Source organism: Microcaecilia unicolor, chromosome 3 (genome assembly GCF_901765095.1).
Source record: "Microcaecilia unicolor chromosome 3, aMicUni1.1, whole genome shotgun sequence".
NCBI lineage: Eukaryota > Metazoa > Chordata > Amphibia > Gymnophiona > Siphonopidae > Microcaecilia > Microcaecilia unicolor.
Window position 1 is genome coordinate 473,437,203 of NC_044033.1, and position 26,892 is coordinate 473,464,094.

The 26,892-nt window shown below is 41.3% G+C and overlaps 1 protein-coding gene across 1 annotated transcript in view; it reads right to left on the bottom strand.

Annotated features, from left to right (window-relative positions):
* Window positions 1-26,892, bottom strand: part of LMBRD1 (LMBR1 domain containing 1) — a 262,882-nt gene that overhangs the window by 31,319 nt on the left and 204,671 nt on the right. The window contains 1 exon segment of the mRNA XM_030195170.1: window positions 19,642-19,723. Coding sequence (XP_030051030.1) covers window positions 19,642-19,723 — 82 coding nt within the window.

The following is a 26,892-nucleotide window of genomic DNA, read 5'->3' on the forward strand; positions in this document are numbered from 1 at the left end:
TGTTGTCGTCGATAATACACTGAAACCTTCTGCTCAGTGTGCTGCTGTGGCTCGGAAAGCGAATAGAATGTTGGGTATTATTAGGAAAGGTATAGGAAACAGGTGTGAGGATGTTATAATGCCGTTATATCGCTCCATGGTGCGACCGCACCTTGAGCATTGTGTTCAATTCTGGTCGCGGCATCTCAAGAAAGATATAGTGGAATTGGAAAAGGTGCAGCGAAGGGCGACTAAAATGATAGTAACATAGTAGATGACAGCAGAAAAAGACCTGCACGGTCCATCCAGTCTGCCCAACAAGATAACTCATATGTGCTACTTTTTGTGTATACCCTACTTTGATAGCGGGGATGGGACGACTTCCCTAGGAAGAAAGTCTAAGGAGGCTAGAACTTTTCAGCTTGGAGAAGAGACAGCTGAGGGGAGACATGATACAGGTATACAAAATAATGAGTGGAGTGGAACAGGTGGATGTGAAGCGTCTGTTCATGCTTTCCAAAAATACTAGGACTAGGGGGCATGCGATGAAACTACAGTGTAGTACATTTAAAACAAATCAGAGAAACGTTTTCTTCACCCAACACGTAATTAAACTCTGGAATTCGTTGCCGGAGAACGTGGTGAAGGCGGTTAGCTAGGGCAGAGTTTAAAAAGGGGTTAGACGGTTTCCTAAAGGACAAGTCCATAAACAGATACTAAATGGACTTGGGAAAAATCCACAATTCCAGGAATAACATGTATAGAATGTTTGTACGTTTGGGAAGCTTGCCAGGTGCCCTTGCCCTGGGCTCGATGGACCCTTGGTCTTTTCCCAGTGTGGCATTACTTATGTACTTATGTACAAAGGGGCCCTTTTACTAAAGCTTAGCAAGCACTATACTACACATCTTATTTTACACTTATGGGCCAAGTGGAACTTTAGTACATACTAATGTCTGTTAGTGCACACTAAGCTTTAGTAAAAGGGTCCCAACTTTAGCCACATGAATGTAGATAACATTTTCAACATTGTTTTTATCTACTGATTTTTGAGAGAGAGAGAGAAATTTGAAGACAATGCTACAGGAATGTAAATGGTAACTGTAACAACATACACTGTAGCCATAGAAACAACTTCTGAAAATTTCTGACTTCTGCACAAATAATACAGAAGAGGAAGGACATAAAACAATACTGAATATAATCAAGATTATTTTTCTAAATGTTCAAATTGAGTTTGTAAGACCTTGGGCACAGATGAATCCCCATACAAAGAAGCATTCTGCTTCCAAGACTACAGAGCTTTTGGAGTTCAGCAAGGAGTTCTATATTACAATATTATTTCAAATTGGTTACAGAACTGACACTGTCAAGCTCAATTATCAGGTGATACTTCATTTGTTCTTACATGCCCACACCTTATCAGATGCAGATATTTATATACTATACCAGAGGTGGCTAAACTTTCAACCACCAAGAATTATGAAACCAGAATTCATAAGAGAGCCTCACCTTTAAGGTGCAAAGATAGAGAACATAATGCTCTCCCCCGCCAGCTTCTCTCTCTCTCTCTCTCTCTCTAAAGCCTCTTCATACTGGCCCAACTAGTCTCTATCCATTCAGGGCCAACAAGAGACAAAGCTGGGCCCCGAGGAAAAAAAATATTAAAGGCCCCCCCACCCCATCATTGCTGCTCTCCCCCTCGGCCACTGCCACTTTTCTCTCCTCTCTTCCTCTTCCCCAGCTTCCTGCAGCGATTTATAGTCAGAGGCTATCTCCGTGGTCATCCTTCTGCCGTGTCCTGCCCTCTCTATTGCAACTTCCTCTTTTGATGCTAAACAGGAAGTTGTAGTAGAGAGGGCAGGGCGCAGCAGAACGAAGACCACAGAGAAAGCCTCTGACTGTGAATCACTGCCAGTTGCAGGATCCTGTAGGTGAGACCTGCGGGGAGGCAGAGATTTTTTTACTTTTGGAACAAACCTTTTATTCCTGTATCCGCGGTGATTGTCGGCACCCCTGAACCCTTGGCGGCTGGGCCCGGGGAATTTTGCCCCCACCCCCCACTCCTCCTCTCGGTGGCCCTGTCTCCATTAACACCAAGCTTCCTTTATCCACCCACACTGTGTCAAACCCTGTCTGCCTGTTAGTAAACCTCACAAACTATCCATCCCCTAATTCAGTGGTTCCCAAACTTTTTTAGTTCACGGCACCCCCCCCCCCCCCCACTGATCTTCGTCCCCTCCCTCCTGGCCACACACGTCTCCACCCCCCTCCCCCCAGCCACACAGGTCTCCGCACTCCCAGGTGTCCATCTTTTTCTCCGCACAAATATAACAGTGCTAGGTGTCCCTATAACCAGCCCCTACAATTGACATACTGATTACAATTTTTAACTCTACCTATGAAAAGTTATTCCGTTATTATACTTCCTCTTTGTACATCTGTATGCTGCACAAGCTAGCATGTTTAAAAATATAAGTGAGATTAAATAAAAAATGCTACCAACAATAAAGAATGACTACTTGGATGCAGAAGCTCTTAGGTTTGCTTGCTTAGCTTTGAATGGGAAGGGAAACAGAGGCTGACCTATTGGCTTCAACTTTTTGACTTCATCTCGTCTCCTGTTTTCATCCAACCTCCTTGGCAGTTGCCTGCTCCCTGTCCCCAGTGACAGCGACAAAAACCCCCAAACAAAAAAAAAACAAGCGTGGGGCCGCAGCGGCCTTCAGGCATGCAATGTCAGCTCTGCTGGTCCTCTGCCCCTGCCGACGCCAACTTCCAGTTCTGGGGGCAGAGGACCAGCAGAATTGACGGCAGATGCTTGAAGGCTACTGCAGCCCTGTGCTTGCTTTTTTGTTTATTGTTGTTCTGCCGCTGCTGTCTGCAGTAGCAGTTTGAGCTGGAGGGAGGTTGGGATTTGCCGCGGTACCCAAAAGAGTTCACTGCAGTGCACCAGAGTTCTGCGGTGCACAGCTTGGGAAATGCTGGCCTACACAATAGTTAGCATGTTAGCTGCTTAAGTAAATGGGCCCCCTAGTGGGGTAATTATTAAGATGCGTTACAACCATAACAAATTATTAGCCCCTTAACACATATTAACTGGCAATAACGTGTTATATTATCATAACACGTTACTATAAGGTACCAAGGGATACATAATAAAATGCAAACCACAAACATGGATGCAAAACACCTATTATATAAATTTGATATGGCAGCTTGTAGTGAACACCACAAACCTCATTATAAATGGAAAATTAATGCCAGTTAACCCATAGCCCAGTAGTTTCCAAACTTTTTCAGTTAACAGCACCCTTCGTGTTTGAGCAATTTTTTTGCAGCATCCCCCCCCACCATAGGAGCCGACTCTGTGGGTGCTGTGGGTGCTTGAGCACCCCCAATATTGAGAAAATTCCTTGTATGTGAACAAGGAAGGGTTATTTCGACTGTGATTAGCACCCCTAATAATTTTGAGATGTTGGCTCCTATGCCCCCCACCAATCTTAATTTCCCCCGGCCACACAGGTGTCCACCTTTTTCTCTATAACAGTGCTAGGGTGTCCCTATAACCAGCACCTTCAAATAACACACTGATTACAATTTATAACAAATTACTACTCTACCATTGAAAAGTTATTCCGTTATTGTACTTCCTTTTTGTACATCTGTATGCTGCACAAGCCAGAATGTTTAAAAATATAAGTGAGATTAAATAAAAAATTCTACCAAGAATAAAGAATGACTACTTGGATGCAGCAGCTCATAGGTTTGTTTACTTAGTTTTGAATAAGATGGGAAACAGAAACTGACCTATTGGCTTCAAACTTTTGACTTCATCCTGTTTTCATCCAACCTCTTTGGCAGTTACCTCTGCGAGTCCCAAAGGCCGTCTGCATCCTGACCCCATTAGCCGAGACTAAAAACAAACGCGGGGTCACAGTAGCCTTCAGGCATGGATGTTAGCTCTGCTGGTCCTCTGACACCGCCGATGTCAACTTCCAGTTCCAGGTGCAGAGGACCAGCAAAACTGACTGCACATACTTGAAGGCTGCTGAAGCCCTGCACTTGCTTTTTTGTTGTTTTTGTTTTTCTGCCGCTTCTGTCTGCAGTAGTGGTACGGGTGGGAGGGAGGTCGGGATTTGCTGCAGCACCCCAGAGAGTTTGCTGCGGCGCACAGTTTGGGAAACGCTGCCAAAGTCCGATGCTCTTGGGTCACATCTTGAAGGGGCCATGCTTTAAAGGTTTCTTGCTCCACTGAACACATCTCCTCATTTGGAAGACTACTCCGTTGCAAATCCCCATCCTCAGAGCCCCCCCCCCCTTTCACTCAGGGGCACCAACCCTCCTGTAGCCCCCCCCTTCCCTCAGATCTAGCTATATAAATTCCTGATGTCTAGGTGTTTCTGTACAGGAGTGACTGGGATTGTTCCTTCTTCCAACCCCTAGACTCCAGAGGTATCTACAGATAGGCCTATGGAAGAGGGAGAGTCTTTGGGGGAATAGCGGTTTGGGGTGTCTTCAGAGGAACAGGGAGAAGCAGCCTTTAATGCCTGGACCCACTAACATGTGGCCCAGGAGCACTGGGCCATGGGTTAGCTTCTAAAAATATTTAGCAGGCCAAAATGTCTACATTGACTTGTTGAACATAGGTATATAACTACTGGGGTAAATTTACAAGGCACTTCATCATGTAGAACAATGTTTTTCATACATAATTGGGTTCTTATAAAAATTGTCTAGGGGCATACATATGTAAAAAAATAGGCACAAATACATTTAAAGGGTAATTCCGAAAAGGTTGCCAAAATTTAAGAACTAGGATGCTGCATACTAAGCACATAAAGCAAAGTTACCCATCTGTAGTAGGTGTTCTCTGAGGACAGCGGGGCATAAGTTCTCACATGTAGGTAACATCACCGATGGAGCCCTGGTAAAGACATTGCCCAGAATTTCTTCTGCTTCTGTAAGTTTTGGGGAGGCCCAACTGCAAATGCCAATGCGCTTTCCCACCCATAAGACTCACCCGGGGTCCTCAGAATAAAGGCATAAAGAACTAGGGGAGGTGGGAGGGTGTGTGAGAACTTATGTCCTGCTGTCCTCAGAGGACACCTGCTACAGGTGAGTAATTTTGCTTTCTCTGAGGACAAGCAGGAATCTCTAGCTACCAGGCTCACCAAAAACAACAAAGAATGGTCAATAGGGACTTACAACGGCAAGGCCAATTACAACCCAATACTAGTAGCATAAAAAATGATGTTGCAAAGCTGCAGCAGTATATAATGTATCATAATAAGTACACGATCTAGTACTCTTATGGGTTCTAAACACTTATTAACTACAATTAAATAACCAGGAAGGGAAACAAATTATATCTTCAACACACTAATATAACACTGATTCTCCAAATATAAACATAAGCATCAAAAAGAAAGGGAGGAAAAAGCCTCAAGAAGCTCCCAGCTAAAAGCTGGTACAGCAGGACTTCATCATCAGCCAAAAAAACCCTTCCAAACAGTGGAATCTTTTGTTATATTAACTTACACTTCAAAATACAAAAATGTACTTAGCTGCATTGCCTTTTTCTCTCAGCTCAGACGATGCAGCTAAGTACATTTTTTGTATTTTGAAGTTTAAGTAATTATAATAAAAGATTCCACTGTTTGGGAGTTTTTTTTTCAGCCGATGATGAGACACTTGTATCATAATATACTAGATCCTACAAAACTAAATATTAAATAATTCTGGTAACATCAAAAAATATCAAAACACATACGCAACAATGATTTTGCTACTGAGAGAAAAACATGATTTATACTAAATTGAACTCGCCGATTCTAAATATGAACTCCGAATTTGCCTGACACGTCTAGATTGTAAGTTATACATGCAAAGCCTATTCACTTATAATATTAATGCATTATATATTGGAAATATTCCAATGGACATGCCCAGACCTGTCCGGACATGCTCAGACAGGTCTATTGGCTGATGACAGCAGTAAGTATATAAGGTATGATGGATAGACGCAAATGTGTTAATGATCCGGACAATTTCTGCTACATATGTGGCAAATACACTGATCAGCGCAAGAATCTGACAAAGCGAGTGCACCTTGCTTACAAGTATTACTTTGACTGCCAAATTGGAGATCAAGATAAAAGCTGGGCACCTCATGTTTGTTGCACTGTGTGTTACTCTGGACTAACACAGTGGTTGAATGGTAAAAGGAAAGGAATGGCTTTTGCAGTGCCAATGGTTTGGAGTGAGCAGAAAAATTACCATTCAGACTGTTATTTTTGCATGACTAAAATCACCAGATACTCAAAGAGAAACAAGTCACAAATTGTGTATCCTGTGAGTTTGTTCTTAAACCAGTACCACACAATGTAGAGAATTCAATGCCTGCCCCTCCTGCAGCAGGAACGGCAATTGAAACTGACGCTTCTGATCCTGATGAAGAAGACGTTGATTGGCATGATGTATTTCCTGATCCAGAACAACTGGAGGGTCAGTCGCACTTGCTGAGCCAATTAGATTTAGATGATCTGGTAAGAGATCTGTCATTATCTACAGAAAAGTCAGAACTGCTAGCTTCTAGTCTTCGGGAATGTAATTTGCTACAACGAAGCATCACAACTTCACACTTTCATCATCAACACACCAAGTTAACTGCATACTATGCAATGGAAAGCGATGTCTGTTTCTGTACTGATGTAAATGGTCTTATGATGGAGTTAGATGGTACACATGTTCCCGATGAATAGAGGCTATTCATAGACTCTAGCAAAATGAGTTTGAAAGCTGTCTTGTTGCACAATGGTAACGAAAAACCATCTGTTCCATTGGCTCATGGGGTTGGAATGAAAGAAACCCATGCTTTTATGGAGTTAATTTTGAAAATGATCAAATACTCTGAACATAAATGGAATATATGTGCTGACCTGAAAGTGGTAGCACTGCTGCTTGGCCTACAGTTAGGGTACACAAAGCATATGTGTTTCTTTTGCCTATGGAACAGTCGTGATGACAAAATCATTACAAAATGAGACAGTGGCCTCTCAGAGTCAAGCACACAGTTGGTCGGTACAATGTACAACACAAATCACTGGTCGATCCACTTCAAGTTTATCTTCCACCACTTCACATTAAACTTGGTTTAATAAAAAATGTTGTTAATTGCACTTGATCGTGATGGAAATGGTTTCCAGTATTTGAAGGAGATGTTAGCACACTGAAAACTGAGGTTAAAATAAAGGCCAGAATTTTTATTGGCCCCCGAAATCAACAAACTAATGCATGATGACACATTCAGAACAAAACTCAACCCTCTGGAACTTGCAGCTTGGGATGCATTTGTGCTAGTAGTGCAGAACTTCCTTGGGAACAGACGAGCTGAAAACTATGCTGAACTAGTAGACAACATGCTTAAAGCATATGAACAACTTGGCTGCCGAATGTTATTAAAAATGTATTTCTTACATTCCCATCTTATTTATTTATTTATTGCACTTGTACCCCACATTTTCCCACCTATTTGCAGGCTCAATGTGGCTTACAAAGACCTGTTATGGCCATGCCAGGGTAGAGAATACAGTTGGTGTTACAAAGATGTCAAGGAAAACAAGAGTTTTGGTCAAGCAGTTATAGAGAGATACATTCTAAATAAAGGTGGATAGGTGTTGTGTTATAGTTGGTTATGTGTTCTTGTGGTAGGCTTTGTTAAAGAAGTAGGTCTTCAGAGATTTGCGGAAGTTAATTAATTCGTTGATTGCTTTCAAGTGGGTTGGAAGTGCGTTCCACGTCTGCGTACTCATATAGGAAAAGCTGGTCGCGTGTGTTAATTTGTATTTTAATCCTTTACAGCTGGGGAAGTGTAGGTTGAGGAAGGTGCGGGAGGATTTTTTAGCATTTCTGGGTGGAAGGTCCACAAGGTTTAGCATGTAAGTTGGGGCATCTCCGTAAATTATTTTATGAACAATCGTGCGGATCTTGAATGCGATACATTCTTTAAGTGGGAGCCAGTGTAGTTTCTTTCTTAGGGGTTTTGCACTTTCATATTTTGTTTTACCGAATATGAGTCTGGCTGCAGTATTCTGGGCTGTTTGAAGTTTCTTGATGGTCTGTTCTTTACAGCCGTGTAGAGTGTATTGCAATAGTCCAAGTGACTTAAAACCATTGACTGCACCAGGTTCCGAAAAATGGCCCTAGGAAAGAAAGGTTTTACTCTTGAGTTTCCACATGGAATGGAACATTTTCTTAGTTGTATTCTTCACGTGAGTTTCAAGTGTGAGATTTTGGTCCATGGTAACTCCCAGAATTTTTAGATTGTTTGAGACGGGGAGAGAAAAGTTAGGGGTGGTTATGGTGACTTTTTCCCACCCAATTTGGGACATGTAAGTAACAAACATGGAGAGAGGTTCCATAAAGACATTTCTACAATGGAGAACAGATATCAAGGCCACTGGAATCCCAACATGATGGGGAACTACTGCTGGTTTTTGCAACGGGAAAATATGACCGGTCACCAATGCAAAAGCAGATGCCTGAAGCACTTTTAACAGTACTGGGCCTTGCTGAAGTAAGACTTTTAAACTGGAATATGAGACTTTTTGGAAATTTTGTTATTCCATTACATTTTCATATACTGTTTACTATGAAAACTTTGATGTAGATCAGGTAAATGTTGGAATAAAACTCGTTCTGTAAAAAATTATTCAATGCTTTCCAAGTGCTTAATTCATTTGGGCAAACTTATGCATAACAAAATTTCCTGAGGTGTTACAACAATTCTGACTTCAGATTTGGAATACGCACACTGAATTTAGTATAGGACAAATGGTTTTTGCCCAGCAGCACACGAAAATCTTTATTTTGTTGTATGCAATGACACTACAAAGTAGTAAATTTAAAACAAATCGGAGAAAATATTTCTTTACCCAATGTCTAATTAAACTCTGGAATTCATGTGAAGGCTACTTGTTACTGCAATTTTGCAATTAGCGTGTCTCAGTAAAAATATACTGGTATAATGCGCTCACACATATAGCATGCGGGGGTAGGCATGGTTTGTACATGCGGGGGTAGGCATGGTTTGTAAAAACATGTGTAACACACGTTATATGTGTAAAAATATGGTTATTTAGTGAATGGAACAGCACCTTAGGACACCCACTGGTACAATAATAATACAGTCCACACAAACCAAGTGGGAAAATAACTTTAACTGCAGCTGACACTTTCAATACTGAAAATATTATACAGGGTTGAAAAAGAGACTTCAGACGCCTGTACTTTTTTGTGTTGTTATATAATATAACAATTACAGTACTACTACCACTTAACATTTCTAAAGCGCTACTAGGGTTACACAGCGCTGTACAATTTAACAACGAAGGACAGTCCCTGCTCAAAGGAGCTTACAATCTAAAGGACGAAATGTCAAGTTGGGCAGTCTAGATATCCTGGATGGAGGTATAATGGTTATGTGCCGAAGGCGACATTGAAGAGGTGGGCTTTGAATAAGGATTTGAAGATGGGCAGGGAGGGGGCTTGGCGTATGGGCTCAGGGAGTTTATTCCAGGCATAGGGTGAGGCGAGGCAGAAAGGGCGGAGCCTGGAGTTTTTTGTAACTTATCTTTTGAGCAACAGTTTGCGGCATAAGTGAAACGTCCCACCGGGGACCCGTTTCACCAAAAATGGCTTCCTCAGGGGACTTTATGATGCCATCGCTGTTAGTAAGCTCAATGTGTGTAGCTATATGCTTTTCATATTGATGTTTTAATGCACTAAGATTTCATTGCATCACCATATAAATTAGAAAATTAAAAAATTGGGTTGTTAGGACATTTTGAGACCGATGATTGAAGTCAGTACTGTGCTGTAATTGTTATATTATATAACAGCACAAAAAAGCACAGGCATCTGAGGTCTCTTTTTCAACCCTGTATAATATTTTCAGTATTGAAAGTGTCAGCTGCAGTTAAAGTTATTTTCCCACTCAGTTTGTGTGGACTGTATTTAGTGAATGGAACAATTTCAAATAGGACAGTGAAAAAGATTTAGGCAAAATGAAACACTGAAAAATATAGAAAAACAAACTAATAAACTATTATTATTATCAGGTGTATACTCAAGTCTATATGGCTCCTGAATATTACAGTACCCTACAGTAATATGTGCTGCTAGCTTCTAATAATCTTTCATCTCTTCTCCCACGATGAGTCTCCTGCACAGTCTCCCTATACAGGAAGCTCCTCTTTTGCTGACTATGGACCAAGAAAGGCACTTGGCCGCTACTGAGAGGGTAAATGTAGGTCTTGCTTTTTTGCTTCTCCATGTGCATGAGTCATGACAATGGACAGAAAATTACATAAGAGGAGTCAGTCACCACACATCAGCTCCCAATACTATTTTGACTCTTGACCTACTCCTCTAAGAAAGTCACCAAAAGAATCCTGTTTGAAATCTTTACAAGAATAAGGAAGAAAAAACCTTTGCAAAACGCAAACCAAAACAGCACAACAGCAAAGGAGACAAAGAGGAGATCCAAGATTGGTCATTGTGATGAATAATATTATATTGTGTTGAAAGAAAGACTACACAAATTTGTGTTTTCGCTTAAGGACTTCATCAGGAGTCTGATCTCACAACTTCATCACATAATAAAGCAACGCTATTGAAACATACACATGCACTTTCATGAAGATACGGCCAAAGTGAAAGAAACAAATTCCTGTGGCGGAAGCGCTCAAGCTTCACACAAAAAATGCAATCCTTCAATCGCCAGTTATCAGCATCAATACTAGTGCCAGTATGTTTCAATAGCATCGCTTTATTATGTGATGAAGTTGTGAGATCAGACTCCTGATGAAATCTTTACAAGTCAGTTTTTGTAGGGAGACTTTATTCAGTATGCTTTTCCCACATCTCACTAATAATCACCCTGAACATGATCTTTATAGACTGGTAATTCTAAAATACTCAATGAATCATTTATAAGCAGGTCTTTGAATACAAAAAGGGGCATTCAGAATGCAGGCAATTCTGTAGGTGGGTGTCTCCATTTAAGCACCCTGTTGCTCCACAGTGACACTCAGATTCATTACCGAATACTGGTGTAACCCGGTATCGGCATGCCTTACATTTATGTGTCCACAGTTGTACCAGTCATAGATGCAGCAAGGACATATCAGTATTCTGTAAGTTACATGCTTTGAGAGCCCTACCCATATATATGCCCTTCTTTCATTTACAGTATGTACTATACCACTTATGCACATTGTTGCAGAATAGCATTTAGTTGCCGTGCTGTCACTTTTCAAGATAAATGTACACTTACATGCATAAGTGATGTATTCTGTAAATTTACACACTCATGTGGCAAGTAAATGTAGGTACCTTGTATTAGAATTGCCCTTAAAATCAGCAACATTGAAAATACTTTAACATATGTGGAGAAAAGTCTCTGACAAACATGTGAGAATGTTGAAATGCCCAGTGGATAAAAGTGCAGAAAATAGATAATTAGAAGGATTCTTTTCCCATTATTTTTGCTCAGCAAGATGGATTATTACAATGGATAAAACTAGTTATACCATACAGTATTTCAAGTTTGTATCATAGCTACCTGGTGAGGCAATTATAAGTTACAATTCTAGTTTCACTACATTTATTCTTGCAAAGATAAAAAAAAAAAGAATAAGAGGAGAAAGAATATGCATCTCTCTCCAGGGAACATCACAGAATGCATTCTAGCCAAGGCGGTTGCTTGTAGAATAAAATACTGGATCCCTTTTTTGTGGAGATTAGTATGGTTTTTGCTGTATTCTCCTGCATTTTCACCTGTACAGATTATAGTCTGACAAAGGGGAAGCCCTATAATGAGTCCAACTGAGGCCATGGCCTCAGGTGGCAGGTTTCAGGGAGCAGCATCACAGGCAGTCATCAGCCAATCAAAAAGAAAGGCGCGCAGAGAAACTATAAAAGAGCAGCAAGTGAAGAGGAGCCAGATGCAACACGTGTTAATGTATGCAGTTGCTGCTCCTGCTCCACTCTAGCTTGCCTTTGCTGACTTGTGCTGCTGCTGCTGCCTCACTGCCTGCCTTCTAAAGCTGCCGCTGCCTGGCTTATAAGTTGCCCAGGCTAGCTTTGGGCTCTAGCTCGCCGACTCTTCTGCTGCTTGATCCAGCTGCTGCCTGCCCTCATATGAGTATCCGTTGCTGCTGCCCCTCCCTGTGAAAGGTCTCACAATTTGCAGGCCCCCCAATGGATCTCCTTCTGTCAATCCCCCCACTGCACCCCCCCCCCCATGTCAGTTCTCCTACGATGATGGTAATCCATCATCAACTCCCCCCTCTCCCGTGATTATCATCCTGCCACCCCCCACGACGGTTCTCCTTCCATAACCCCCCCCCCCCCCCCCGGCAGCAGGTCTCTGTTCTTACCCTCGCCTCCCCCCTTCTGGTCTGGTAGATCTCCAACTTCTTCCTTCTTTTTGCCTAACTGGCAGATTCCCATGGGCTGCCGGCTCCTGTGTCAGTCTTTTCTGTATGGGGTCTCGCCCCTGAGTAAACAGGAAATGGCATCACTTTAGTCCTCCACATTTTAAGGCACTACCTATCCAACTGGAACAGCTTTTAACTTTTTTACAGATGGACCACACATAGGCAGTCCCTTAGTTCTAATAACCTTTTGCCCAGGGAATTGTATGAAGACCCATTGAAAGATTAGTGTTTTCTTTTGATTTGATACGATTTTTATTTTTTAAACTTTGGGATTGTTTTTGCCTCCAATTTTCTGATTGTGTGGATGATGACGAGTTTCCTTCCAGTTTTTGTACTGCTAGTATGATGTAGTGGAGTTTTTTGGCCGATGATTGATTGAAATTTGCAGTTCTAATATTGTGTATGGATAGAAACCTGCATTATTGTTTTTTTCACTATTTTGTCCGAAGTGTTGTTTGGGAGTACTATCATCATACAATTGATTATTTGTTGCTGTCAATTTTGACTGCTGTTTTTCTTAAACTTTTTGTTGATGTGTTTCCATGTAGAAGTCTGTAGCGGCCCATCTTTTCTCTCAGTTTTCATAGACAAGTACATAAGTATTGCCACACTGGGCCAGACCAAAGGTCCATCAAGCCCTGCATCCTGTTTTCAACAGTGGCCAATCCAGGTCACAAATACCTGGCAAGATCCACAAAAAGATCAATACATTTTATGCTGCTTATCCCAGAAATAAGCAGTGTATTTTCCACATGTCCATTTTAATAATGCTCTATGGACTTTTCCTTTAGGAAGCTGTCCAAACCTTTTTAAAACCCTGCTAAGCTAATTGCCTTTACCACATTCTCTGGTAACAAATTTCAGAGTTTAATTACACATTGAATGAAGAAAAATTTTCTCTGATTCGTTGTAAATTTACTATTTTGTAGCTTCATTGCATGCTCCCTAGTCCTAGTATTTTTGAAAAGAGTAAACAAACGATTCACGTCCACCTGTTCCACTAATTATTTTATAGATCTCTAACATATCTCCCCTCAGCCATCTTTTCTCCAAGCTGAAGAGCCCTAGCCGCTTCAGCCTTTCCTCATAGGGAAGTCGTCCCATCCCCGTCACCCTTCTCTATACCTAGTTTCTAATTCCACTATATCTTTTTTGAGTTGCGGTGACCAGAATTGAACACAATATTCAAGGTGTGGTCGCACCATGGACCGATACAGAGGCATTATAATGTCCTCATTTTTGTTTCCATTCTTTTCTTAATAATGCCTAACATTCAATTTGCTTTCTTAACCGCCTCAGCACACTGCGCAGAGGGTTTGAACGTATCATCAACGATGACGCCTAGATCCCTTTCTTGGTCGGTGACTCCTAACGTGGAACCTTGCATTATGTAGCTATAATTCGGGTTCCTCTTTCCCACATGCATCACTTTGCAATGGCTCACAACAAACGTCATCTGCCATTTAGACGCCCAGTCTCCCAGTCTCATAAGGTCCTTTTGTAATTTTTCACAATCCTCCCCAATCAGACTCCAATCTCCCTGATGCCAAAGCTGACTGCTTGATCAACAACCATAACACCCTGACAGAAAACCCACCCCACCAACCGACAGAAAGCCCTGTCCCCTAGCAAGACATATTATGGGGTCACTGGCAGATTCCCAAACAGTGGCAGATAACAGGGGTGCTCTTGTGCTATCTGGCACTGCATGTAATATGGTGCCTGTGCTGCATTAACTCTGTCCTGTGAGGGTAATACAAGGCAGATGCAGAACATCGATAATACAGTCGGGGCGCCACTTTACAGGGCCGGCCATATAGATGGCCGGCCCCGTTCGATTATGCCCCTCCACGTTATCCAACCTATAAGGATTATAGCAATGTGTAAGGTTTAAGGTGGGTTTGTGAGTATGGGGTTGTCTTTTCTGATATGCATGGATGTACATGTTTGAATCCTATCAGTTCCAACAATCCTGCCAAGTTCTCTGGAGGGATAATTTATCAACATCATTTTCTGTACCTTCTGAAGTGTCGCAAGGTTCATTGTTGGCCCCAACACTCTAACATATTCCTGACTCCTCTAACATCTCTAACTACATAGTAACATAGTAGATGACGGCAGAGAAAGACCTGTACGGTCCACCCAGTCTGCCCAACACGATAAACTCATATGTGCTACTTTATGTGTATACTTGACCTTGATTTGTATCTGCCATTTTCAGGGCACAGACCGTAGAAATCTGCCCAGCACTAGCCCCGCCCCCCACCACCAGTGCTGCCAACCAATCTCCGCTAAGCTTCTGAGGATCCATTCCTTCTGAACGGACCTTGGTTTCATTCCATTCATCTATGACATGATATATAAGTGCTGGCACCATTTAATCCTGCTGATACCTATAACACTATCAGTATAACAAAGGACTTGTTTGAAATTAATTGTTGGTTTATTTTAGGGGCACAGGGGAAGGTTGGAGGGAGGAAGCTTTTGCAATGGAATGGTGGCAACCATTTAAAAACTTATAACAATTTCACACAGAAGTCAAAGCAAGCTACTCACCTGTAGCAGGTGTTTTCCTTTGGAAAGTAGGCCAGGTATTCTCACACGTGGGTAATGTTATCTGACAGAGCCCAGTGTGGACAAAGGCTAGCGTATAGATGTTTCAAGAAAATTTTACAAGCGTCCCACCACGCATGCGCATGGTGCCTTCTCACCCAATGAGAGAGTGCAGGTCCCTCAGTAAGGTAATAAAGCTAAAGGAATATAATTCCTAGGGGAGGTGGGAGGGTATGTGAGAATACCTGCCCTGCTGTCCTCTGAGAACACCTGCCACAGGTGAGTAACTTTGCTTTCACTGAGGACAAGAAGGCCAGTTGTATTCTCACATGTGGGAATCCCTAGCTACCAGGCTCACTGAAAACAACAATGCTAGGACAATAGGGACTCGTAACATCGAGGCCTCAAATACAGTTAGCCTGAAACTATATACATACTAGTTTTGAAGGTACTGCCTGGAACAGAACAAAACTAGGCTAGGAGGGTCGAGTTGGACTCTAGACACCAAACAGATTCTGCAGGACTGATGGAAGTAGTTGTCATGTCGGGTATCCTGCTCAAGGCAGTAGTGAGATGTAAATATGTGACCGAAGACCACACTGCAGTCTTGCAAACTTCTCCTATGGAGGCTGACCTCAAGTGGGCTATCAATGTAGCCATGGCTCTGATATCATGAGTCTTCACATGACCCTCAAATTCATCCTGGGCATAAATGAAGGAGATGCAATTTGCTAGCCAATTAGAAATTGTGCATTCCCAATGGCTGGGTCAAAATAAACAAAAATATGGCTGGACTGCCTATAGGCTTTAGTCTGCTCCAGATAGAAAGGCTAAGGCTCGCTTCCAGTGTAATATATTCAGTACAGTTTGGCCAGGATGGGCATGTGGTTTTGAGAAAAATGTTAGTAGAACAACTCTCTGGTTAACATGGAACTCCAACACCACCTTAGGAAGTAACTTATGATGCATGTGAAGAACTACTCTATTATAATGAAACTTAGTGTAAAGTGGATCATCTACTAAGACCTGAAGTTCACTGACTGTGAGTTGAAGAGATCACCACCAAAAACAAAACCTTCCAGGTCAGATACTTCAGATGACACAAGTCAATCAGCTCAAAAGAAGCTTTCATCAGCAGGATGAGAACAACATTGAGATCCCATGATGCAGTAGGAGATGTGACGAGGGGCGCTATCAACAGCAAACCTTTCATAAAATGAAAAATAGAGGCTGCACAAAAATGGGCTTACCTTCTATACGGAGATGGTAAGCACTAATTGTACAGAGATGAACCCTTAGTTGGTTTTCAAACCAGACTCGAGACATACAGGAGGCATTCAGTTTGTGTAGGACAAGTAAGAGGATCTAGGGTCTTGCCCTCATACCAGATCTTAAACCTCTTCCACTTAAAAGAATACAACATTTCTGCCCCAGGTTCCTCCTCTGTGTCCAACTTAAATGGGGTGGCTGAATTCATCTCCTTCACAAAACCTGTGAAACAGAGATCTTCAAGTAGAGATTTAAGACTCTCTTGAGGTGAGGAGGGATCAGAAGGGGCCCCATAAGATTTCTCCTCTGAGAAGTAATAACGGTCCTGAGTCCCATGAGTGGTCCCAATCAGACTCCTCACCATACTAAAGTTGGAGTGAGTCTGTTCCTGCCCCAGATCAGTGGGACTACGCCCACACTTCAAAGGACATCAGGGTGTTCAGACCATTGCACTTGTTCATTTACATTTGCTTCCAGTTGATTACAGGATCCAATATAAAATTGTTGTTAGTTTTTAAAGAGATGGTGAGTAAAATCTCTTGTCTTTCAATCTAGTTTACAAGCAAATTATTTAGTCATTCCTTCTTTGTCTAAATTAAGACTTGATACATCCCAAAGTACTGTGTTTAGCTGTACAGTCCCGTCTTGATGGAATTCTCTGCCAGCAGATCTCTGTAATAAATCGTGAGGTAGCACCATATCTGGTCAGGACTCTGAACCAGCTGGTCTAAACCAATCCTTTCCTGTGAAGATATCCCAGGAGCATTTACACACTGCGGGTTCTCCTCTCTGGAAGAAGAGCCGTCTTGTGATGCTAGTTACCACAACCAACTGCTTATTCCAAAGATGAAATAGCTTGATTTATTACAGGAATCGGTTCTTGAAGCATTGAAGGTTCCTCTCCTGCTGGTAAGGCCTGAAACAATTACTCTGGATCTGGTCCGGGAAGGTTTAACCTCTCTACATGTTGCAATTACATCTTTAACATGTTGCAATTACATCTTTGAAATTTATTGTACATTTTAAAATGTTTTAAAAAATTATTTTTGACCTGTTAGTTTAAGCTTTTATGAATATGAAATTTAGTTATAGCCAGTATTATATAATATGACCTTTTTATAAAATATATTATAAATAATTAAAATAAGCATTTTAAATATATAATATTAATATATGAAAAAAAACTTTTGTCCAAAAGTAAGGAATAATATATTGTAGAGGAATATATTTGAGTTATTCCCCAAGTTTTCCACGTCATCACTGTGGTGAGTTACCATTTTTGTTTTGATTAATTATCCATTTATTTTCAAATTACTATATAATAATATATGAGAATGTTAAAATATTAAATGCAATGTTAAAATATTAAATGCTTTAGGTGTTTATATAGGCTTATATATGTATGCTTGATGAGCTTAAATATTAATCTTTGGTTTTATTCATTATATGTTAAAACATTTTTAAAAATATATTATTTCTGTGTTTTGTATTCTATGTAGGTGCTAGTCACCGAAACACGGCCCGTGTCGGGTCTTTTTGTCAAGGCTCATTCATTAAAGAACTGTGTTCCATTTTTAAAGGCCCGTGGTGCTGTTTATTTTGTTTGGACTTTAGTTTGTACTTCGCTCCCTCTCTTTTGTTATATAGCAAACAAAATAAATACATAAAGGGTTAAAAGTATCAAATCTGTATTTATTGAAATATTTCTGAAAATAAGTATCATTTATCTCAGATATGCTCTCTGCATTGTGCTATATAAATGTATGAACATATTTTCTGGCACATAAATCTGGAAGATATAGCAGATGTAAATATATACAGACATTTTCAAAATTCTCTGTTACATGGAAACAAAAGTACAAAAAGAAGAGAAGAAAACCCCATGAATCAAGAGACAGATCAAAAATTAAAGTGTGGGAGGACCAATACAATTCCAACTCAAGGGTAAAAAAGCAATTTTATTAGTTCAGTACAATGCAGATCTGCATTTCAGCTTGGGGCCGCCTACCTCAGGAATCAACAAATCAGTGTCCTTGGCAATGCAAATACCAACAGAGTAAAATATTGTGTGCTGCAACTAAATTGCAGGCTTCAAAAAATGTGATCACAAGGAACTGCAATGCATTACTGAGACACTGATTTGTTGACTTCTGAAGCAGGCACACCCACACCGAAATGCAGATCTGCACCGAATCCAACTGATAAAATTGCTTTTTACCCTTGAATTGGAATTGTATTGGTCCTCACCTACTTTCATTTTTGTTCTTAACAAAAGTACATGCACATATTGTTAATCCTCTCCCAGAGACACACTTAGCCTGTCGAGTTTTTTAGGATTACCACAATGAATACACATACAGGTCTCCATCTCATGTATATTCACTGCAGTAGCCCTGAAAACCCAACTGGTTAAGTGAGCCTTCAGGAGAGGGTTAAGTACAGTACTAAAGTAGCATAAAGAAATTGACCTGATAATGTTTTAACTTGGTATTTTTTTCTAAAATCAATCACATGCTATTTTATGACATTTTCTCAAATAGCTTTCAAGAAATACGTAATCCTACAGCATGTGTAGCAAAAAATAGTTAGTGTAGCTAGTTTTCGGTTTTGACAAATTCCTGGAGGAAAAAAAATCCTTAAACAGTTAAGATAAAGATGGGGAAGACCAGAATTTATCACTGGGAGTAAGTAGCATTCAATCTTGCTACTTTTTGTGATCTGACCGGTAGTCGTGACCTGGATTGGTCACTATTGAAAACAGGGTGCTGGACCTGATCTGACCCAAAATGTACTTCTTTTTCTTCCCCTATTTACCAGAATACCGGTGGTCAATTTAAATCAGACCTTAAAAATAAAGAAATACAAATTGCTTCCTCTATTATGCACCTTAACGCAATACCATCTGTAATCCTGTTAACCGGAAATGGCAACCGCCATTACGGCAAATGTAAGCCACATTGAGCCTGCAAGTTGGTGGGATAATGTGGGATATAAATGCTACAAATACAATAAATAAAAAAATAAAATATTACTGTATCCAATTAAATCAGGATTTACAAAAGGAATATATATAGGTAGAATTGAATTTTGTTCAGTATCATAACAATAACTCACAGAGGGCCATTCTATCTCTGAGATGAGAACAGAGAAAATCAGGGCTAAAGAAAGGATGCACTCAGATTTAGAACATAATTCAATCAAACGTAGCAGTTTTTACTCAATAGTTACTCTATTTATCATATCAGTTTCAGGTATTATTTTGTGTTAGTATATGTAAGACATTACAAATAATGAAATTATTCCTTTATATTAATTTTGAAAACCTATATGGACTTACCTTCTGGCGCAACTGCATCACAGATCCTGGGCACGGAAGTTGTAGAGTTCCTCAGGTGAGCATACACAAGCGTCTCATTGCTCTAATAGAAAAAAAGAACAAATGCAATCCTCAAAATTAAACTTTAAAGAAATCAATACAATTTAAAGAGTTGTTTGAACAACAGATATCTCAAGAGAAAATGTTTTCATTTTCTTTCTAATAGTCATTTTACACATTATAAAACACTTCATGAAAGTATTTTTTTCCATACATGAAGTACAATATAGAGAGATGATGTTTCGAATATGGATTTTTAATCCTTGTACAGCATTTATTTATATAATTTTATACCATTTTAGTGACAAACTCATTCAAAATAATTTATTGATAATACAAAAACAAATTCAAAGGAAATATTTAACAGCAACATCAGTTAAGAAAAATAGCCACAGACATGAACAAATAAAACTGTTTTTAACCCTCTCCTGAAAGACAGAAGTGACTGTTCTTACTCCAATAGTGGCCAGTTCCAGCATTCTGGTCCTGCCACACTTAAAAAAAAAATCCACTTTCTCCACTGTACATGTTTATCATCATCACTTCCTGGAATTAACAAATTTCTAGACTTAGATTTGGACTGGCTCCTTCATTGGGAACCAGTGCAGCTGAAATAAAGGTTTAACATTCTCCAACATCATAACAGAAACCGACACAGCCACATTCAAACACATTTTTGCTATCTGTTTGTGTAAATCACACACAGAATTTGATGTTAACATTCTTTATGCAGTTAACTTTGGAGTTAAACACATAAATCATTTGGGATGAAATTTTGGGACCATCTGCTAGAGGTTTTGACCAAACACTTTAATGTCTATCCATAAAGTTCTGCACTTTATGCACTTAGGAGGAGGGGCTGGTAGGCATTCCAAAGAGTGGGACAAAGGTTAGTCGATACTGCTAATATTCTCCTTAATTCCACAAAAATAAATTTCCTGCTGGATAACAGGTCAACCCCTTCAGATATCTGCAGCTCCCACCCTCCAGGGGTGTAAAGTGACTTTAGTAGACTCTTTCAGGAATCTTGGAGTCATCTTAGATTCTCAATTGTTATTTCATCTACATCTGAACACTGTTATCCGCTCAGGTCTTTTGGCCCTTCGGCTTATCTGTTCAATCCATAGCTATTTAGATGAGTCTGCCTGTGCTGCTTTACTTTATTTTCTAGTTGCTTCAAGAAGGGATCCTTTCCATCTATCCCATGCATTGAATTCCGTCACTGTTTTTGTCTTCACCACCTCCCCCGGGAGGGAATTCCAGGCACTATTCTGTGTGTGAAAACACTTCCTGACATTACTCCTAAGTTGACCACACTGTAACCTTAATTCTCATCCTCTACCACTTTCCCTTTGCTGGAAAAGATTTGTCTGTACATCCTATATAATAAAAAGCACCTCCAACATTCTGAAGCTGAGAAAGTGAAGCCTTGAAGCATTCGTGCTCCTGCTGTATCCATCTCTTGAAATGATGTCACGTACCTCTGTGTTCATAAAGACCAATCACTGGAAGGGAACGCTGCAGAGTTGCCAGACAACGGAACGCGACGTCACATGCATGAGGGTGTCATCGTCCCTCCCTCCCTCCCTTCCAGTTCCAGGCCCCCTACCTCCAAATTTTAAAAGTCAACTTCCCTTATGAAGTCGGGTGTACGGCGGCCGACAGCAGCAGCGGTAACAGGCATGCAGGCTCGACCCTTCTCTGTCTCTCAGCTCTGGTCCTGACCTTGCGGAAACAGGAAATGAGGTCGGGACCAGAGCTGAGAGAGAAGGGCCGAGCCTGCACGCCTGTTACTGCTGCTGCCGGCCACCGTAAACCCGACTTCGTAAGTGAAGATGACTTTTAAAATTTGGAGGTAGGGAGCCTGGAACTGGAAGGGAGCGAGGGAGGAAGGCAGGGACGACGACACCCTCATGCATGTGACGTCGCGTTCCGAGGGGAGGGATCCTGGAACTGGGAGGGAAGGAGGGGGGAACCTGAAACTCAGAGGGAAGGAGGCAGAGAGGGGGGAATCTGAAACTCGGAGGGAGCGAGGGAGGGGGGAACCTGAAACTCGGAGGGAGGGAGGGAGGGAGGGAGAGAGGGGGGAACCTGAAACTCGGAGGGAGGGAGGGAGGGAGAGAGGGGGAAACCTGAAACTCAGTCCCCTGGAACTCGGAGGGAGGGGACGACCCTGGAGCTTGAAGGGGGGGGGGGCGACTCTGGAACTCGGAGGGAGGGAGTGGAGGACGACCCTGGAACTCGGAGAGAGGGAGGGAGGGGACAACCCTGGATCTTGGAGGGAGGGGAGGGGACGACCCTGGAACTCGGAGGGAGGATGGGGACGATCCTGGAACTCGGAGGTAGGGGGGACCATGGAACTCGGAGGGACGACGGGGGAGGGACGACCCTGGAACTCGGAGGGAGGGAGGGGGACAATGATCCTAGAACTCGGAGAGAGGGAGGGAGGGGACGACCCTGGAGCTCTGAGGGAGGGGGAGGACAACCCTGGAACTCGGAGGGAGGAAGGGAGGGGACGACCCTGGAATTCGGAGGGAGGGAGGGCCCATGGCACACACTCTCATTCTCACACACACACTCTCTCTCTCAAAGGCACACTCGCACCCAGTCTCACTCTCTCTCTGTCACACACTCACACATTCACTCTCTCTCTCACACACACTCTCAAACATACACACTCCGAGGAAAACCTTGCTAGCGCCTGTTTCATTGGTTTCAGAAATGGGCCTTTTTTCCTAGTAATATAATAAATTGGTAAGTTAAAATTTACCTTTGCTGAAACCATGCTGACTCATTCCTATTAAGACATGGTATTTAACTATATGGTCAGTAATCCTGTTTCTTTGTATTGCTTCATCCATTTTGCCCAGTACTGACATCATGCTCTTATGAAATGATAGGTTACAGATCACAGAGTTGGCATTAAAACCTCTTCAAGTAGTTCAAAATGCATCCAAATATTAATTAGGGTTAATTGGTTTGACCATACAACTCTTATCGCTACATTCCCTGTAGTGGTTACCAATTGCCTGTAGCATCACATTTAAAATTCTTACATTGGTGCATAAGGCTTTGTGCAAGGATGCCCCTGTTGCTATCACCATATTGTTGAGACTTTATTGCTCTCCATGGAAGCTGAGATCAGAGAATCAGTGTCTACTAGATGTGCCAACACACTGACAGGTTTGCCTGGTTAAAATTCATTCTCAATGAGTTTCATTCATAGTTTCATAGTTTCAATGGCAGCCCCAATTTTATGGAACACACTTCCTGTTGAACTCAGCAGTATTTTTTCAATAAAAGACCTTGCTGAATTACAATAATTTAAATTGTGATATGATTTTGTTTTTTATTTGAATTCTGTGTTTTAATGTTTTGACTTTTTTTTTATTCTTATGTCATGTTTTATTCTTTATGGTAACTATTTTATTTTTATTAGGGCTGCATTTTAATCACAGCTAACTGTGTGATTAATGAATTAATCACTAATTGAGATTTTAAAAAACATCACATTGCAGCATCTCCTCCAAACATCACTTCTGCTCTCTTCCACTCCCAACTCCTGTCCTTGGTACAACCTGATATCTTTTCCCCTATCTAGGATTCAATGTCACCCACTCCCGCGCCAGTCTACCTTAAAGGTGGTCTTCTGTTGAGCCTTGGCAGCAGCAGCGTTGCACATATACTGCCTGCAGCCTGGTCTGAAGCTTTCCCTCTGACTCACCCCACCCATGCAGAAACAGGAAGTGATGTTAGAGGAGACAGGATGGGCCCAAAGGAAAGCTTCAGCGCAGGCCTCAGGTAGCATATGTGCAATGCTGCCACTTTTGGGGACCAACAGAAGCCGGTGGGGGAGATTGAGAGTGGCAGCAGATACTGAATCTTAGGTGGTAGGAGGGGGAGAAGCTACAGACCCACAAGCAGAACTGGAGGGGCTTGGTGCTGCTCATGGGCGTGGAGGGGAGGGAGGGAGAGAATACAGAGAGAGTGAGAGAATGGATCCAAGGAAAAAGAGAGAGATAATGACCCTGGGGGAAGAGAGGGAGGGAAGGAACAGAAAGAGAGATTGTGGATCTGGGTGTGAGAGGGAGAAAGATTATCAATCTTTAGAGAAGGGATTTAATATACTACCTTTCTGTGGTTACAATCAAAGCAGTTGCATATCATGTACTTATTTTGTATCTTGGGCAACGGACAGTTAAGTGCCTTGCCTAGTGTCACAAGGAGCTGCAGTGGGAAATAAATAAAATGCATTTAATTGTTCGATTGTGATTAAAAATTTTAATTGAAATGTAGCCCAAATTTTTATATTAATTTTTATTTGGTTATGTATGTTGGCTATTACCTACTTTGATTATTTAAAAATCATGAGCTGGACAAGAGACATGTTTAACTGATGCTGGACACTTAAAGATGCAGCACCATTGTAAAGTAAAGTGTTTTTTCCCTCCTCAGGTAGTAGATAAGGAGGGGTGGTAGTTCTTACTAGAAAGTCTCTGCAATGCCATACTTTGGTTTTGGCTAAAGATACTGATGGTCAATATCTGATGCTTCCACTTAGCCTTTGGGGTCGAGATATTATCCTGTTAGTACTCTATGGTTCTAACAATTATGCTCTGACTTTCTATTGACATTTAACATGTGTGTGTACTGTCCATATGGGAAAACCCTTAATCTTGGCAGGAGATACTAATTTAGTTATGGATCTTCAGCTGGACAGATCCACCTCCTCCATAACATCTTTCGGAGAATGGGGGCATGGGTTGAGGAATATCAGTCATGTCCTGGGGCTGTTTGATCCATAGCACCTTCTACACCCATAGAAGAGGGACTACACTCACCTCTCTCAGGCCCATGGATAGTTTTCCAGGATTGATTACATTTTAGTCTCTCTGCAATACTTCTCTTCAGTTTTGTCAGCTGACCATGCATTAATATGGATAGATGTGGCTGTTGAACCATATTATCAAACCAAGAGATCCCGGAGGTTTCCATCTTATCTCTTTCAGGATATAATTGGTAAATGGGAGAGGTTTAGTTCCAAAAATAGTCAACATTTAGGAGACCCATTATTATTCTGGGAGACTACTAAGACAGTTCTAGGAGGAGATATAATAGCTTACATAAGTGTAAGGAAAAGGCCTTGCGTAAATCTAAAAAGGCCTATATGCACGCACTTAATTCCACCATGAGGGAACAATTAATTTCTACACAAGTGGCCCTAAACTCCCTCTTCTATTTACCGTGGATTCACAGTTAAAGGTTCATCTGCCATTCCACCATAAGTATCTTCAGGATCACTCACCACCTGTTGACTTTGATAAGTTGACTATAGTTTGGTCATTAGAATTTTCCATGACTTTGCAAGAGAGGCTACTTTTCTCTGGTCTCCGAAGAGTGAGGACTTTAATGGATGATGTGTCTCTTTGGAAAATGCGATATAGAATTATCATAAGACTATATATTTCCCTCCAAAAGTTACATTTGATGAAAATCAGGCCCACTACTTCTTGCCCTAAATGTGGACACTTTGATGCCACTCTGAGTCACTTGTTTTGACATTGCCCATTGATACAAACTTTCTGGCAGTGAATTATGTCATTTGCATCCAATATAAGGTCTATCACATTGAATGTGACCCCAGGCCTTTTGTTTGGGCATACTGGTATGCCCCATCCTATGAAGAAAGGTGTTACAAGTTTTCTGAATGGTAGGCACTGATGGCATTAAAGTCATGTTGATTCTTTAGATTTCTCCCTCGGAGCAATTGCGGCATTTGCATACAATATAGATGCTTACCCATGGAACATCATGGAATTTCTGACAACCTTGGCAAATGGCTCCAAGTTGCAGACAATTTGGGAGCCCTTTTGGAACTCACTCCAGTGGCCAGATGCAGAACCCCCAAGTCCCGTTACCATGTCATCATGAAGGCATGCTTCAAAAATTTGAACCCCCTGAAATATTTATACATAACTGAGAGGGGTCTCGGCACACTTCTCAGTGCTAACCACAGGTTCTCTTAGTGCTCCCGGTATTCTGGGTTCTCTGTTGTCCATCCTTGTTTAAATATAAAATGTTTCACTTGCATATGAGGGAAGTAATCTCTAGCTGGTAACTGGTACTGTTCCGCAAACACGAAAAATCAATTACCTACCCATTATCCAACAACTGCGTAAATCTAATCAGCTCTCTCTGTTCCCAACTAAAAAAAGGTCTGTCTATCTCTCCCCCTCCAAAGGTGGGCTCTGACCGTAGAAAAGCTAATATGGAAACTTCCCAAATGATCCACATCTCTGAATAATCTTTCAAATCTCTAACAGAGGTTTAAAAAAGGGGTTAGGTATTCCATGCAATTTTGAATGATTACTATTGCAGACCCAAAATAAGTGCTTCAAGTGGAGAGAGGGGAAATACTGCTCGATAGAGTTTGCTGGGTTTTTTTCCCACTCTAATAAAATACACAGTTGCACAGCCCAGTAATACCCACTGAACTACTCTCAGTCCTTGAATAATGGTATTGGTAAAGCGAGCGTATTTTGACACTTGCATTATGCAGGTGTCTTCTCAGTCAAAGGAGTTTATGCTGCTGTGGAATCTTTGCTTACGCCATCTGTGCATGGGGCCTCGTTTCTAGCCAGCAGTTGGCCAAATATTTTCAGTCCAGAATGAGGGTGACAAATTGTTATCTTGAGCCCATGTTAGCTGATTTTTCGGAGCAGCAGTTGTGGTCTTCCTTTCAGCCGGTTGATGATAAACAAGTATAGTGGGTAATGTATTTGTTGTGTAATCCAGGTTCTCCACTGAACTTATGTTCCACATCAATGTCGAAGGCGCTATGTTTCAAAATTTCTGGTACTGTTGCGGTATTGGATAACAGGATGTTTGATGAGGCGTTGGTACCTGTTGTTTTGAAGAAAGCGGTGGTTCGTCCATTGGTGAAGAACTTGTCTAAGTCCTAATCAAGTTGATAATTTTCACTCAATTTCTAATTTGGGATTTTATGCTAAGGTTTTGGAGAAATTAGTCTTGACTCAGTTGACTGATTTTGTTGAACATAATTCATTGTTGGACTCCTGTCAATTTGGTTTTCATATGCAACATAACATACTAAATGACGGCAGATAAAAGACCTGTATGGTCCATCCAGTCTGCCCAACAAGATAAACTCATTTTACATGGTATGTGATACTTTATATGTATACCCGAGTT